This window comes from Balaenoptera ricei, chromosome 8 (genome assembly GCF_028023285.1).
Source record: "Balaenoptera ricei isolate mBalRic1 chromosome 8, mBalRic1.hap2, whole genome shotgun sequence".
NCBI classification, from domain to species: Eukaryota; Metazoa; Chordata; class Mammalia; order Artiodactyla; family Balaenopteridae; genus Balaenoptera; species Balaenoptera ricei.
Window position 1 is genome coordinate 33,388,174 of NC_082646.1, and position 16,471 is coordinate 33,404,644.

A 16,471-nucleotide genomic window follows, 5' to 3' on the forward strand; every position below is an offset into this window, starting at 1 on the left:
TAAAAGCCCCTTTTCCTCTTTTTTTTTTTTTTTTTTGGCCGGCGGGGGTTGGGGGGTGGTGAGGAGGAGATGCTCAAGTTCTACTGACCAAATTAACCAGGCTCCGACTCAGACGATTGTGGGTTGCGTTTACATTCCTGATTTTGTAGAGCTCTGCAAGACAAAGACAGTTGCTTCTGTTCACTCTTGAACATTAGCTTCCAGCTTCCACCTCACACTGTGGGCTCAGGCAACCCTGCTAGCGTCCTTTAGCATGTTCAATTAATGATGCCCAAAGGGCAGATTTACATGCCCTGCTTTACAATATCAGGCAGGGGAAAGTTCTCCAGTGAGACACAATGTCCATCCCCACAATACAATCAAGCAAAAAAGATGTAACCACTTTATATAAAGCCCATTCAAATACACCAATTTTCCTACAAACAGTCACATCAATTCTAACAACTCTTATAATACCTCTAACCATAGCCTCTACTAGGACCTTATCAACAAATCTCAGTCTTACAATTCTGAGTAGGGGAAGTGTTCCCAGCTAGACATAACATCCATTCCTATAAAATACTCAGGCAATGTTGACATAACCTTTTCACATAACACCTGCTCAAACATTTCAGCCTTTATAATCCTATCAACCCTTGCACTTTGACTTTTTCTCAGTCTAACTGTAGCTTAAATCAGGGTTCCACCAGTGGATTTTGGTACCACAGCTCATAAGTCTCCCACATCAAGGAGTCCTTAAAACTTCTCTCCATCCCCCAGCCATTTTACCCATTCCTTATGTGAAAAGCCTTGGGTCCCAGTGAGAAGTCAGGCCAAGGGACCTAGGCCCTTTTGTCAATCTTTAACTTTGTTAATTGGCCTAACTGTTGCCTCCAGGCAATCACAGGTCAGGTTTTTCATTGTAATTTTTGCCTTCCAGCTTCTAAAATTTCTCCAAACTGGGGTAGATAAAGTGAACTTGTTTGGGGCCCTTTAATGTTGCAGGGACAAATAAGGGGCCACTTTGGCCCACCCAACCTTAGGTAGTACTGTATTAAAACCTTTATTTAAACCCCATCAATGTCTATTGTATTTATGCCATTTCTTAATAACCATCTAAAGACTTCCACCCTGCTGGGATGAGTGCCATGACTCTTTCCTTTCTGATTCTTCTTTGGGCCACATCTTTCAATATGTGCTTTATTTACCTTATTTCTTAATAACCCTTAAAAATTTTCCACTTTGTTGGGAAGAGTCCCTTGATTTCCCATCAGCTTTGTGCCATTATCTTGTTAATTCACCTAATGTTTTCATGAGTACCTGTAAGACCCATTAGGGGAAGCTAAGACCAAAAATTCAATTAGGCTTCCTGAATTGGTTTTTCTTTTTTTAAGGGAGTTCTTAAGATTAGCCATTACATTTCTTTGTATCCACCTTTTAATTTGATCTTTCCATAGGTACCAATAAAACGGTTGTTTATGATGAGAGCTCTCTAAAAATTTACCAATTTTAAAGTTTTTTTTCCAATTCAAAGGATCTGGTTATTGAAGAGCAGGATCTTAATAGCAATTCAGACCATAAGGCTTTTTATGGCTTAACCAAAGAAAAGAGGCATCCCATAAAATCCATAAAGTTTACTCACCAAAATAGCCTAGGAAAGCAAAGACCTTTGCTGCATAGGCAGTAAGGATGCTGTAGTGCCAACACGAACAAAGCAATAAGGTTGAGATGATAAAGGCCCCTTATGAATGGGACCCCTATGACAAACTCCCCTGATGGCTGGCATAGTCAGACAAAGAAGGCTTAGATACCAGTCACAAACCCAAGTTATTACCTGTACTTCTGACCTACTGCCTATTCTTGGATCCACAACCTATTTGGCTGCCTGCCAGATGTATGCTGCAGAAGGAAGTACATACGTCCTTCGGCTGGCAGAAACCAGAGACAATATGCTCACTGATCATAAAGCCAAGCACTCAGAACATGAACAAGATGAAAGGAAAAACCTCTTCTGGTTTTTCTTATGTGCACATTAACAGCTTTAGCTAAGTCTTGGGTTTTGGGGGGCATTTAATTATTTCATAAATTTGCCCTAGATTACCCCTGATTTGAGTACATGCATAGAAAAGAGACTGCCTGCTGCAGAAATGTGGGCCATGCCTGTGCGAGGTCCAGTGGTATCACCTCCATGTTTTTATTATGATTCATTTAAAGTCAAACACCTATTGATTGACTGTCTAGTAATACTATTGCTTTGTGTTCTTTGAAGTCTCAAAAAGGGTCCACAATGATTGCTAAAACATAAAATTTATACACTTTGTGGAAAAGTGAGACAAAACATTTAGACAATTATACTTAAAGTATAATCATCATCATCATCATCATAACAACAACAACAACATAGTACACCCCCTATGTAGAAAGGATCATGTTAGGTAGCCTGTATATGTAGATTATATGAATCTTAGTGCAGCTGTGTCAGATATAATGCATCATATCCTTGTAGTGCTGCTGTGAAGTGAAGCCCAGTTCTTCATGACACAAAGAACGTATAGATCCCCCCATCATTCCCAGCATTGGCTCAGTTTAGGAAAAACCCCTCTCTTCTCAAACCATAGCCACTTTAGTGATTTAAGTGCTAGGAAAGAAGTCAGAATGTGAATAATGTACTCAGGGTCACAAATGTTGAGGCAAGAAACAGAGTTGGCTAGCAGCTTGAAGGAAAGTAGAGAAATAAAGGAAAAAATAATTCAGTGATTTAAAAATTCTCTTGCCTCACTCTTGAAAAGAACTATGCATATTCTCTTTGATTTGTTCTCGTCTTTCTAGCCATTGATTTATTTTCTCTGTGAGTTGATCTAACCTACAAACACGTTTGGTCAATCCTTTGTGAGAATGTCACTATTTTTCACTGACACAAAGTTCAACAGGCTTACCTCTATGATCTAAATAGTTCTATGATCTAAATAGTGTCTCTGAAATCCAGATCTCTTGGTTTTATGGATGTCTTCCAGAATATGTACTTTTTATCAGCCCTCTGGTGAAATGCCATGTCAGAACAGGCAGAACTGGTGGCATGGGTCATTTACTAACCCAGCAATGTAGAATATACACTACTATAGGACATATATTCTCAGTGGGGGTGATATCACTCCCAGGTGGGTGGAAATTGGTTACTAGGGACAAAAGCATCTTTTTTTTTTTTTTTTAAACATCTTTATTGGAGTATAATTGCTTTACAATGGTGTGTTAGTTTCTGCTTTATAACAAAGTGAATCAGTTATACATATACATATGTTCCCATATCTCTTCCCTCTTGCATCTCCCTCCCTCCCACCCTCCCTATCCCACCCCTCTAGGTGGTCACAAAGCACAGAGCTGATCTCCCTGTGCTATGCGGTTGCTTCCCACTAGCTATCTATTTTACCTTTGGTAGTGTATATATATCTATGCCACTCTCTCACCCTGTCACATCTTACCCCTCTCCCTCCCCATATCCTCAAGTCCATTCTCTAGTAGGTCTGTGTCTTTATTCCCGTCTTGCCACTAGGTTCTTCATGACCTTTATTTTCCCTTAGATTCCATATATATGTGTTAGCATACTGTATTTGTTTTTCTCTTCTGACTTACTTCACTCTGTATGACAGACTGTAACTCCATCCACCTCATTACAAATACCTCCATTTCATTTCTTTTTATGGGTGAGTAATATTCCATTGTATATATGTGCCACATCTTCTTTATCCATTCATCTGATGATGGACACTTAGGTTGCTTCCATGTCCTGGCTATTGTAAATAGAGCTGCAATGAACATTTTGGTACATGACTCTTTTTGAATTATGGTTTTCTCAGGGTATATGCCCAGTAGTGGGATTGCTGGGTCATATGGTAGTTCTATTTTTAGTTTTTTAAGGAACCTCCATACTGTTCTCCATAGTGGCTGTATCAATTTACATTCCCACCAACAGTGCAAAAGTGTTCCCTTTTCCCCACACCCTCTCCAGCATTTATTGTTTCTAGATTTTCAGCATCTTATTTTTTATGTATAAAGGACAGATATGCATACTGTACATAAACAGGTATATATCTCTGATATTGAAATTTCATAGGGGAAATGTCTAAATTGCCTCTTTTTGGGAGGCAATAATGAAAGAAATGTTGAGAAACACTGCTCTAGGTGTCACCAAAGAAAGAGAACCAACATTTATGAACAGGCTGTTAATGTGCCAGGCATAATGTTGAGCAGTTTCAGGCATCATCTGTTTTAATCCTTCAAATGGTCACTTATGGATGAGGAAAACAAGCTTAAATACCTTGCCCAAAGCCACACAATTGGTAGGTAACATAGCTGAAGTTTGAGGCCAAGTCTATTTCCAAAGCCTCGCTCTTCCCATTAAACCCAGCTTCAAAGTCAAACCAGTTCAGAGTTATCTGAGTCATTATCTCTACCCTTAGGCACTTACTTTTTTGTTGGAAAGCCCAGGAAAATAGACAATTGACTAACAATACATATGTGTATATCATCATGTTGTCTCTACCTTGGGATGTACACATAGGACGTCTGCTTCCTGTTGCATTTTTGTCTTATTTTATAGTTGTTTGAGGGAGAACCATTTGCTGGGGTAAGAAAAGGGACAAGAAAACGGAACCACTGCTACCATTACCTTCCCTATTTCCTCCCTCTACTTCTCTGGGCTGCACCCAGTGTGATCGACCTCACTCCCAAACCCTATACATTCCATGTTTTCACCAGTGTTCTGCACCTTCCCCCTTGGGAGGAATGTCATGGGGTTAGGGAACTCACTGACACAATTGTGGGCTGAGAACTAGTTTGGAAGGCAGTGGGTTTCTAACCAGTTACTCCGATAATCTGCCTTATGGACAGCCATGTAGCAGTTCCATGTAGGGTCAAGTTCCAGTTGATTCTGGAAGAAGGTGGGAGAGGACTCTAAGAGCCATCTCCACCATCAACACGAGCACTTCTCCAGCCTGTTTTTTCTTCTTTGCTGGGTGTAGATGCACTTCTGGTTGAAAACGGTTATTTAGGCTAACTTTTCTCCTATATGGAAAAAGTTAGCTGGTCTAGGCCAACCATGGCATGACCAACATACAGAGACAGTGGTAAAAGGAGAAGGCAAAGAATGAACATTTATGGAGTTCTCATCATAGGAAAGTAGGTGCTTTAATGGATTATGTCATTTATTCTTTACAAAACTTCAATACTATTTCCATTTTACATATAAAGAAAATGAGGCATGCGAAAGTTAACGTGTCTAAGTCCATACAACTGGGTAGGGTGACTCTAAACATTATGCTTTTCAGAGGTGCTCTGGGCCAATTCCTGGGATCCTTGACAACAAAGGTACCTTAGCAGCAGGACAATGCCCAGGCCAAGGCAGGGAAGAGATGTACAGAAGGTGAGTCTCAGAGAGAAGACCAGTACTGCCACTGCCCTGAGGATCCAGATTCATCTACAACATTCCCAGGACTATCTGGTTACTTCTGGCCCCTACAATGGCAAAGGGGACAACCTGACTTTAACTAAAAAGATTGAGGGTATTATAGTATCATTTTTATAGTGTATGCAGTAGTAAGTTACCCATAAAGAGATAGAAATCTGAAGAAAAATCAAAGTGATAAGGGACAAAATAATGTATATTGTAGCAATAAGTCAGGAAAGTCAGGAGACCTCCCAGAGGTCTTATTAGGCAATTCACTTCCCTTTTCCAGACTCCCATTTCTTCATCCATAAAAGGAGAGGTTTAACTAGCTGAAGTTTTCTTCCTGCATGAACAGACTATTGGTGAAGAGGTCAGCTAAGGGATTTCTTTGTATATTTGGGGAACATTTCTCCTTCTTGGTCCTTACTGATGACCATGTTTTGATTTGCCTCTGTACCTCAAGCTTGACAACAACCAGCTGAAGGTGATTAAATCAGGGATATACCTTAGAATGTGCTGGTGTTTGTCAAGAAGGAAACAATATAATAGAGCTTTAGATACTTTTGGAAGCTTTGGGTTATAAAATCTGCCTTTTAATAAGGAAACTCAGTGCAAGTCCTCCCTTGTGAGGAACTCTGATCTAGGCTACTTTCTGCACTTTCATAGATATGCTCTTTTTCACCTAAAGCATTGCTAATGACCCCTTGATTATCACTTCACTCAGTGTGTCCCCTGGAAGCCATGTCTCTGATGGGACTCTCGGCTTCCATCCTGGGCCTAGATCATAATCTTATTGTAGCTCCTTCTACCACAGGAGATTCGTCTGGGCATGTAGCTGATCTCCTTTTCTCATCCTCATTACCAGCCTCTTTTAAATGTCTTACATAAGAGTGCAGTAAAGGAAGGAAGATATCAAATCACTGAATCTTTAAGGTGTGTCAGGCATTAGGCTATATAATTTCCCCTATAAGTTAAAGTAATTCTTATAACAACTCTTGAGATAGCTGCTATTATTGTTCCAATTTTACAAATGAAGAAATTAAGTCTTAAAGGGATGGCAATGATTGCCCAAGGTCATAAAGTGATGGAGCTAAGATTCTAAAGCAGATCAACTTGACCCTAGACCCTCAGTTTACGACCACTGACTGCAATGTTCTCTGGCTTCCAAAGGGACCCAAATTACCCATATGGGACATCTGATGAGCAAAGACCCAGAGACCATTAAAATTAGAGTGTCACTTTCTACTTTTAGCAACCTGTCAGTGAGGACATTCTTTCACTTCCTTTGTATCTTGGGCAGCTTTAACCATGCATCTTACATCCTACACTTTCTAGACTTCTTGAAAGTCTTCCAAGAACCAGATTCTTTCCTGCTGTGTATAAGACCAGTTTTGTATGCTTTCAGAAAGGTTTAGGAGCACAGTCTCTTGTGTAATGATTGCTCCCATAAAGGAAGTTTACTACTGATGTCTTTAGGCCCTATTCTCCAACTAGATTCATTCACATATATTTATTGAGCACCTACTAATTTTAAGGTAGTTTTAGGCACCAGGAATACAGTGGAGGACAACACTCACTGTCCCTGCCCTCACTGGGCATTGTTCTGCTGTTGGAGAAACAACCCCTCCCATATTTTCTAATAAATTCCATTTTCCATAATTTATAGCCAAACTGTCATACTCCTCTTATAATTCTCTAGTTAAATTCAATATTTGAAAGGATTACCTTACAATTCTTCTATGTTATCTTCCTCTTCATGAATCCTAGAGCCACATCTGGTTGCAAACTTACAGTGCATGATGTTGTCCTTTGAGGCCAAGGGGAAAAGAATAAATATTAATGAGCACCTGTAGTATGTGCTGTACTTATTACACATCGCTTCATTTAATCATCGTAAAAGCATGAGGAGGCAAAAGTTATCATTCTCACTTTCAAATGAAATATCTGAAAATCCTAGAGGTTAAATCACAGAGCTTGAAAAAGGCAGAGTATGGAGGTAGATACCAGGTACAATGCAGGGGACCCCCTTTCCTTCCTACTTAAGAAGGAAATCATTCACCTTGGAGCCTGAGTCTCAGGGAAATCCTGGGGAGCAGCCAGCATTTCCCAGGCCTTGAAGGCGGGTCAGAGCAATGATTGAATCATAACACACTGTTTTGTGCACCCCCCACCCCCCAGACTATTCATATAGAATCAGAAGGGAGCCCTATTTCTTGCATTTCTGTCTTTGTAATTTATTCCTTGAGTCTTAAATGCTTTCAGTCTTCAAACATTCTCTATTGAATGAGAGACAGATTCTGTGTTAATGGGACCATTAGGGAGGAGGCTGAGCTGATAGGGAGACAGATAGATTCCAGAGGCAAACTTTTGCTATCTCCCAAAGTTGAAGTGTTGACCTTCATGCTACCAACATGAAGGAGGAAAGGAAATTTGCCTCTGGAATCTCTCTACCCAGCTATGCAGTTGGGATTAGGCCTCAATTTAGATGCCTGAAAATCTCAAGTTATAGAAACAAGATCTAAGCCTGCACAATACAGAGAACAAACATCAAACATCATGATGTTATAAACTTTTCCTTTCTAAACATGGAATCTCTATATTACAGTTCTCTAGGGAGCTAAAGTCAGCTTAGAGAGTATTCTTCTATTCTAACAAAAGAACTTTATCTAACTTCTTAAATTTAGTTTTTTAAAAAAAGCTTATTTCACTTATAATAAATATAAGGAAAGTATTATAGTGAAAGTTCAGATTCTGAACTTCCTAAAAATGTATTTTTAAGTTATTTTCATATTTTAGGTGCTTAATATTTCTCATATAATGGTTTATTTTATAAGGTAGATGGAAGTTGTGGCTTATTTATTTTGAAGAAATATACTCTGAGTTGTCTGAATGAGGGATGAGTTTGATGCTAATTGACCCATTGATGGGTTAGATATTAACTGACCCACTGTTGGTCCTAGAATAAGGTCATACATGTGTTTGCATTTGTTTGAGATAAATCAAAGGATGATATCAATTGTGAGTCATGCAAAGGATTTCGTATTTACAGAGCCTGGCCTAAGAGCTATATAAAGAGAGACATTTAAGGAACTTGTACTGAAAAGGAACAGGATAAATTGGGTTAAGCTGTTCAGAAGAGGTGTAGAATGAAGTTTCTTTTATTGATACTGGTTCTGCAGGTCACTGCTTCTGGAGCTGCTCCCCTGACTGACTATTCAAGCCCTGAAGAAAATGATGTGGTATTTGTTCAGGTAACTATTGACGCTATAGAATTTATCTAGCCTGATTTTTGTCTTTAACATTTATTGCATTGACCAGTTTTATCTTGAAAAGTACTAGTTGAAAACTGCTTCAGGAGGCTATTTGCTTTTAGTATGGTTTTTTGATGTCGTTGTTTTATTTTTATATATTTATTTATTCATTTATATATGTATGTATGTATTTATTTATTTACTTACTTATTTATTTTTGCCAAAGAGGAATGTAAGAAAAAAGTGTCTGGGAAGAAGAAATTTTCCTCTACTTTTCTAGATTCTTCTGGCTGGTCTAAAAATTAAATTGACATGAGACAAATTAACAGGAGAAAAATCAAACAAAAGTTTAATAACATCTATATATGTGAGAGTTCAGGAAGAAAACTGAGTAACTCTCCCAAATGGCCAAAACCCTTGCCTTAAAAAAGCATCAGCGTGCATTTGAGTTATAAATACAGAGCTCCAACAGAAACCTTTCCACATAAAATAATGTATTAATAAATATATTTTTTTCCAGAGGTACTTGGTAACCTTTTATAACCTTGAGATGGAAACAACTCCAATGACAAAAATGAAAGTCAATAGGAACTTCATGGAAGATAAAATCCAGGAAATGCAGCAGTTCTTGGGGCTAAAAGTGACTGGGCAACTGGACACATCTACTCTGGACATGATGCACAGACCTCGATGTGGAGTCCCCAATGTTCATAATTTCAGAGTAATGCCAGGGAGGCCAGTCTAGAAGAACCGTTTTATCACCTACAGGTATAACATCATAGCCAAGTATTTTTCTAATTTCCCCCAGGTCTACAGGAAACCTCCCTCAATTGTTAACACTATTCCTGTGTAAAATAGTGTCTCTAGAGGGAGGATTATTCACTCAATGGAGTTGTTGGGCTTATCAGTCCAGAGCAGAGTAGAAAGGCTGTAAATAAAAGGAGAATAAAGCTGAATTTATGATAAATAAGAGAGAGGCAAGAGAAAATTTTATAGATTATTTAGATGAATAAATGCAGAAGTCTGGGAGCAGGGGCAAAAAACATGAGCTTCTACAAATGTAAATCCTTCATAATGATGACCTGTAAATCATAAATGAGTAGAAATCAAGTTAGATTCTGTTTAAGGACTAAGGTGTCCAAGGATACATATTTCTGTAGCTAATGAAGCAAGTTTTTCTCATCTGGCTTATTGATTTATGAAACGCTTCATTCTCAAATGATGTTAGCAGAAATGAAGTATTGTAATAAGACAAAATTAACACATGGTTTCCATGTATTTTTTTCTCTTTTGTTCTGTTGGTAAAGAATTAGCAATTACACTCCTGACATGAAGCCTGAGGATGTTGACTATGCCTTCCAGAAAGTTTTCAAGTATGGAGTGATGTGACCCCCTTGAAATTCAGAAAGATTAATGCAGGCAAGGCTGACATCATGATACAATTTGCATTTGGAGGTAGAGAACTTGGACTTACCTCATCTGTTTCATCTGGCATGACCTATAGCATGTATAGATGTACTAATTTTCTTTTTCTTTATTTTCTTTTAATAAGTGCATGGAGACTTCAGTTCTTTTGATGGCAGAGGGGGAATCTTAGCCCATGCTTTTGGACCTGGACCTGGTATTGGAGGAGATGCACATTTTGATGAGGCTGAAATCTGGACTAAAAGCTACAAAGGTAGGTTCCCCAAACCCCAAAACAATAGGAAAATCCTAACAAATTCTAAGTTATATCCTGTTTTTGAAAGGCTACATTCTAAGAAAGGATTATAAGATAGGAAAACTTCTTCTGATTAAAATTTTTGCCACTAAATAAAAATTTAACACTGTTTCAATTTCACTGTCTATAAATGGAGCATATTGGACTAGATTATTTTAAAGGTCAGTTCTAAGAATCTATGAAGATAAACTAATTTATTAGTATAAATTCAGGAACCTTAAGAACAATAGTATGGAAAGAAAAAAGCCATTATCTAGGGAATCAATATTTGGCAGTACAATCCATAAACTTGAGCAAACACAGATACTAATTCTGTGTATGCCAACAATCCTAGGATAGAGGTGATCATTTGCATGATTCATTGTATGCTGACAATCTCTGTGATTCGTAGTGACACATAAAGATGAAATTACATTATAGAGAATTTAGAGATCCTTATAAAGAAACACAAGTTTATAAGGTCATGTAGTCGTTTGTGATTCTGGGATAAAATTTTCAGAATGCCCAGTTGATCATTTAGCAATGATCTTGTTAAAGATCAATGTAAATACCTGTGTGTATTTACAGAGGAGCTATAATTCATCATCCATCCCAGACAGTTGGGGGATAAGGGTAACTAGTATGCCCTGTTATTTGGAGAAGTCACCATCCACTGGAAAATTCAAACCATCATATCAGAAGCTTTCCTAATCTTTCTATCAGAAATTCTAGATTATATGACTGACTCATGTGGAAAGTAAATGAAGAGAAAGTCATCAAGAATATTCTCTGCTTAGCATTCCCCCCTCTCTTGTCTATATTGCATGCATTGGATGGAGATATTTTTATAGACCAGAAAGGCTATTTGTTTTAGTCTGACACGTGGCCTAAGCTTATGAAATCCTTGATTGAGAAGTGAACTTTTTCATCCTCAAAATACAAATGATGTAGGATTAGGTCCTTGCTGAGCCTCAAATCCTTAGTAGACATGTTAAATTTGTCTAAATTTTATCCAAGGGTATTTGGGGTTTGTAATCTCTTCATCTAACAGGAGAAACTTATTCTGGTTAGCCTCGCAGAATTTTTAAAATTCTAAAGAAACTTAGGAAAGTCATTTAATACAGATCTTTACAGATAGAGAAAAGAGAATGTTAGTGGTTACCTTGTGAAAAAGCTGGGACCAGAACATTTATTTCCTAGCTCTTATCTCAGCCCAATGTATACTTTCTACTTGCCCATGTTGCCTTATTTTAATTTGTTTGATTCTAAACTTTCAAAAAATTAAATTATCTATGGAAATTCTAACTTAAAATACTTATTCTCAGCCTAATTTTGACACAGTAAATTAAATGAACAAGTCCCACCATCTTTACTGAGCTTCTGTTAGGGTGTTAGGTGATGGGGGTGCTTGGATACAGAGATGAAAAAGACACAGTCCTTTCAGAAGCCCACAATCTAAAAGGAAAGAGAACACAAACAAAAATCCATTATTTTGAGATGAGAACCAATGGTGATCTTTTGTACAAAGTAGTATAGGAATTGGGAATAAGATAAATTCAGGTTTAGGCCAAATTGTAAAAGGTTTTGTTTACTCTTTCCAGTCTTATGCAGAGTGGAGAGAATCAGTGTTTGCTTCTTCTTTCTCATTATTTGAGAGAAGCAAAAGCATCCCTGAGTTAGTTACTGGACCTGTGTGTTACAGGGAATGCTTGGAAGATTTGTGTTCGTAGACATCCCCCCAGAGAGGTGTGAACTCTTTGTTCACCTTGGGTTCTGGAGAGTATTTCAAGATCAGGCTCTGTAGCTAAGTGGTGTTTGACCCTGGGAAGTTAGCTCTGAGCTTCAATTTTGCTATAGCAAAAGAAATACCAAAATGAATGCATTAGAATAGAATGCAGATTAAAAATAATAACAGTCAGGAATTTTCAAATCTTCTGAGAATTAGGAAATTTGAGAGAAAGGACACCCTCCTGTCTCTTACCTACAAAGGTGCATCCTCTGAGACATATATTAAAAAAAATGAACAGGTATGACTATAACTTGGTAGTGTAAATATGTCTAAATTGTAAATATAGTCTCTTTGATTTCATTTAGAATCATGTATAGGAAAAGGATGAGCCAAGGAATTTTTAGAGCCAAGATATTTGTATTTGAATCTTGGCTCAAACCCTAATTTGGTCAGTTAATCTTACTGATACTGTGTCCTCATTGGAAAATAGAGAACACGATGGCTTTCTTTGGGTTGTATAAGGCTTAGACATAATGTGGTGTATTTCTCAGTGACTCATAGTACCTGGAATTTAATATGGCCTTAGATTTGGGTTTTGTAAAGGATGGTTACTAAAGACTTTTCTATATCCAGTGAAACTTGATTAAGAGTAAAAGCAGAACGGGTCATGTGGGTTGAGAATTATTTAGAAGCAATGAACCCAGCTGTGAGTTATTTCAGAAATTTAAAAAATAGAACATATTTCATTTGTCTGATAGTGCACTGGTCCTTAACCAGAGGCAATTTTGCCCCAAGAGGGCATTTAAAAATGTGTGGAGACATTTTTTTGGTTGTCAAAACTAGAAGGGGAGTGGTGCTACTTAAATTTAATGGTAAAACCAGAGATTTATAAACATCTGTAATGCACAGGACAGCCCTGACAGCAAAGAATTATCTGGCCTTTAATGTGCCAAGGTTGAAAAAACTTGTGCATGAAGGAGGGGAAATAAGTAAAGTATTGCCAAATGTTTCCCTTTTTATTGTGTTAGATGTTGTGTCATTATTTTCTAGATGTCAATATATTTTGCTGTTCTTTCCCTCTTCTGATTGGTTTCCTCTTAGGCACAAACTTGTTCCTAGTTGCTGTTCATGCGTTTGGTCATTCCTTGGGTCTTGGCCATTCCAATGATCCAAAGGCCATAATGTTCCCCACCTACAGATATACTGACTACAACACATTTCACCTCTCTGCTGATGACATACATGGCTTTCAGTCTCTCTGTGGTGAGTTGAACTTCTTTACTATTTTGCCAAATAAAGATACTCATTCATGAATAATTTCATACTATCTGCATTTGGATAAAACTTTAACATCTATCTTCTCTTTGAGGGTTTGAGTCCTATAGAAACTTGGAGTAAATGAGTGAACTGTTTAGGTCCTTGGTTTTCTTATGGGTGAAGTTTAAACCCTTTCAGGAAGAGCCTTTCAGGAGAGAATAAGGTGGGTTTTGTGATTCATAATCATGAAATGTCAAGCTTAGTGTCATGAAATCCATTTTCTGATGCAGTTTCTGCTGGTTATTTCTCTGCTCAGGTACAATGAGAGGAGACAATCCATGGACCCCAGTTATCCCAAACTGATTATCACATACTTCCCAGGAATTGGCCCTAAAGTTGATTCAGTCTTCTATTACAACAGTAAGTAGATTAGGAAACCATGAAAATACTAGAAATTCCTTTTTAAAATACTGAACTGATTATAAAGCCTCTAAGATCAGAGAACAGGGATCCAAATTAGAAAAGAAAGGACTCTTCAGTTCTCCATAGGGCCACAGAGAGAAAATCCACTATGTGTCTAGCTCAGAATAGGTGGGCAAGAAAGAGTTAGGTGGAACCAATGGTGTATTTCTGCTAGGGTGGTCTATCAGACAGGGAGAATATGATTATTGCCACTTCCATGTGTCTGAGTCTCTGGAATTTCCGATCACATCAAGCTGCACAGTACATGTGAGTGAGCATATAGCAGTCAAGATTCAGGCAAGCAGGAGTCTTCTGTATGCTTTTATATCTTGAGTTCTTTACCTTCCTTTCAGTCCCTTCCACCCTTCATGGGCTCTCATGGATTGGGTCTGAGAGTGGGATGAAAGAAGCTTGAGTTTGAGTTTGTGTTTATGAATGTCTTCAAGCAAGGTCAGCATAAGCAAAATTGCTTGGGCCAAGATATTTTGGGTTTTATTCCCACCCTCGTGTCTTGTTTACTTTCCCCATCAAGGCTTCTATGTACCCTACCTGAGTCCACTCTCCTCTCTTCCACTCTGAGTTCTCCACCTGGATTGTGACTTTTCAAAAACATTTTTATTTTAAGAGTCGGCTTTAAAGACCAAACAACCTTCTCAATAAGGTTAATGAAGATATTTATGGTGAAATGACTAGAAGTAAGAAGATATCTGGGGGCAGGATACCTAGCCAAGGGACCCAACGTTTATAATCTTGAATTGGACTTTATCTAATCTAGATAACCTATAAAAACACAGATCTGTTATCTTTCTTTTTTTAAAAGAAATACAAGCAGCTAATTAAACTATTTATTTGTTTTCATTTTTAGGACACTACTATTTCTTCCAAGGATCTAACGTACTTGAATATGATGTCCTATCCCATCATATCACCAGAAGGCTGAAAAGCAATACCAAGCTATGTTGTTAGGAGTGATATAATTAATGGTGTTTGTCAATTCACATCTGTTTAACAAGTACTTATTGCATATTTGCTATGTGCCCAGTACCATTACATGGTGATATGTATCATAAGATAAGGTAAAATCTATAGGCCATAGATAAATGATTATATAGGTAAGTGATTATATAAAATACATAATAAGATTCTTCAAATTTGAAAACCCTCATTGTCGATTTTTACTGGACTCTACTACTAAGTCTGAAAAGAGACACCTTCAAAGGCCAAAAGAATATCTTGTTTCCTAACATCCTTGAACTGAGAAATTATAATTATTTCTCTGGCTTAAATAAATCAAGAAATGATTAGTTTCTATAACAATTAAATGTTTCAGTAAGGGTATCATTTTAGTTATTTTGGAGTAAAAACAGACTATACTTAGAATTTTTAAAATGATAATTAATGGAAGTAATATATAAGTAAATTATATAATTATGGTGATAATGTAATTTTATTCTATTGTCAGTGTTGATTTTTCTAATATCTTTTATGATATATATATTTTGCTCAAATCAAAACTTTGAAAGTGTTTGGTTTTTAGGAATTTTTTTCTTGAAAAACAGAATGTGTTTTGAAAATAATTCTGGACTTACTCTTAAATAAAACAAGCCTCTACGTTGCTGTACCAAAGGGTGAATAAGAGATAAGGCAACCAGAAAAAGGAAAAGGTTATATTTGTTTTGGCCACTTGTCTAAGACCACCTGCATCCTTCGTCTCAAGTCCAGACAGCATTCTCCAGACTACATACAACCCCAAGGACACCTACAGTGTATGACCACAAGCCTGGAGAGAAGAAGGAATGAAATGGGAACTTCCCATTCCAGTAAAATTTTCATCACAGCTCATGTCAATTTCCTCCATGACCTTGACACACATTCTCCGTCTCTGGATTACACACATATTAAGGCTTTCACTGATAACTTATGGGTCTGTGGAATGCTTGTAGCTTTCTATGTATTTTCACACCATTGTTGATTGATATACCCAAGATCCAAGAAATGGTCAAGCCCATTTCAGCTCAAATGATCTTTTTTGACTAGTGCAATAAACTGAGATCAGGGAAAATATGAGGATCAGAAAGAATCAGAAAGATAGGGATGGAGAGTGTGGGCCTTCATAGGTTAGACCCATTCTCACATATGTGCTCCTTCAGTATAATAATACAAGAGTTGCCTTTACAAGGATTAGGGTCAAGTTACCCTTGGAAGAAATGTTATTTCTCCACGGAAAGAGGTGGGATCTATACAGAATAAGCATTACAGAAATTGAAAGGAGTCCCCTGGAGTCTGTTGATGAATACTAATCTGCATATACACCACCAAGGGCTATGGACTGAACAATTCCCAGCGATAACACAGGGCTTGGAGTGGTTTGAGTTCCACCCAGCAAGAGTGGCAAGGTATTGAACACCTAGGGCAATCGGTAAAGTTCCCTTAATAAGAAGGCTAAATTAGCCCTAGAGTAAAGGCTACACTAAATCCACCCTAAAAAGCTTAAAATAAAACTTTGGAAAGATCAAGGTGATCTGGAAATTACTTAATACCTGCCAAAATTAAATTAAACAATTTTTAAAGGGAAAATGAAAAATCTAAGCACCTAGCAGCATAATATTCACAATGTCTAACCTGCAATAAAATGCACTGGACATGCTAAA

General features: G+C 37.6%; 1 protein-coding gene across 1 annotated transcript; it reads left to right on the forward strand.

Annotated features, from left to right (window-relative positions):
* The first annotated feature begins 8,568 nt into the window (after positions 1-8,568).
* Positions 8,569-14,786, forward strand: LOC132370131 (macrophage metalloelastase-like). The gene is given in 9 exon segments (XM_059929886.1): positions 8,569-8,673; positions 9,194-9,441; positions 9,981-10,036; positions 10,039-10,128; positions 10,226-10,351; positions 13,203-13,364; positions 13,557-13,581; positions 13,675-13,778; positions 14,686-14,786. Coding segments are annotated over 9 exon segments (1,017 nt in total).
* Positions 14,787-16,471: the final 1,685 nt, after the last annotated feature.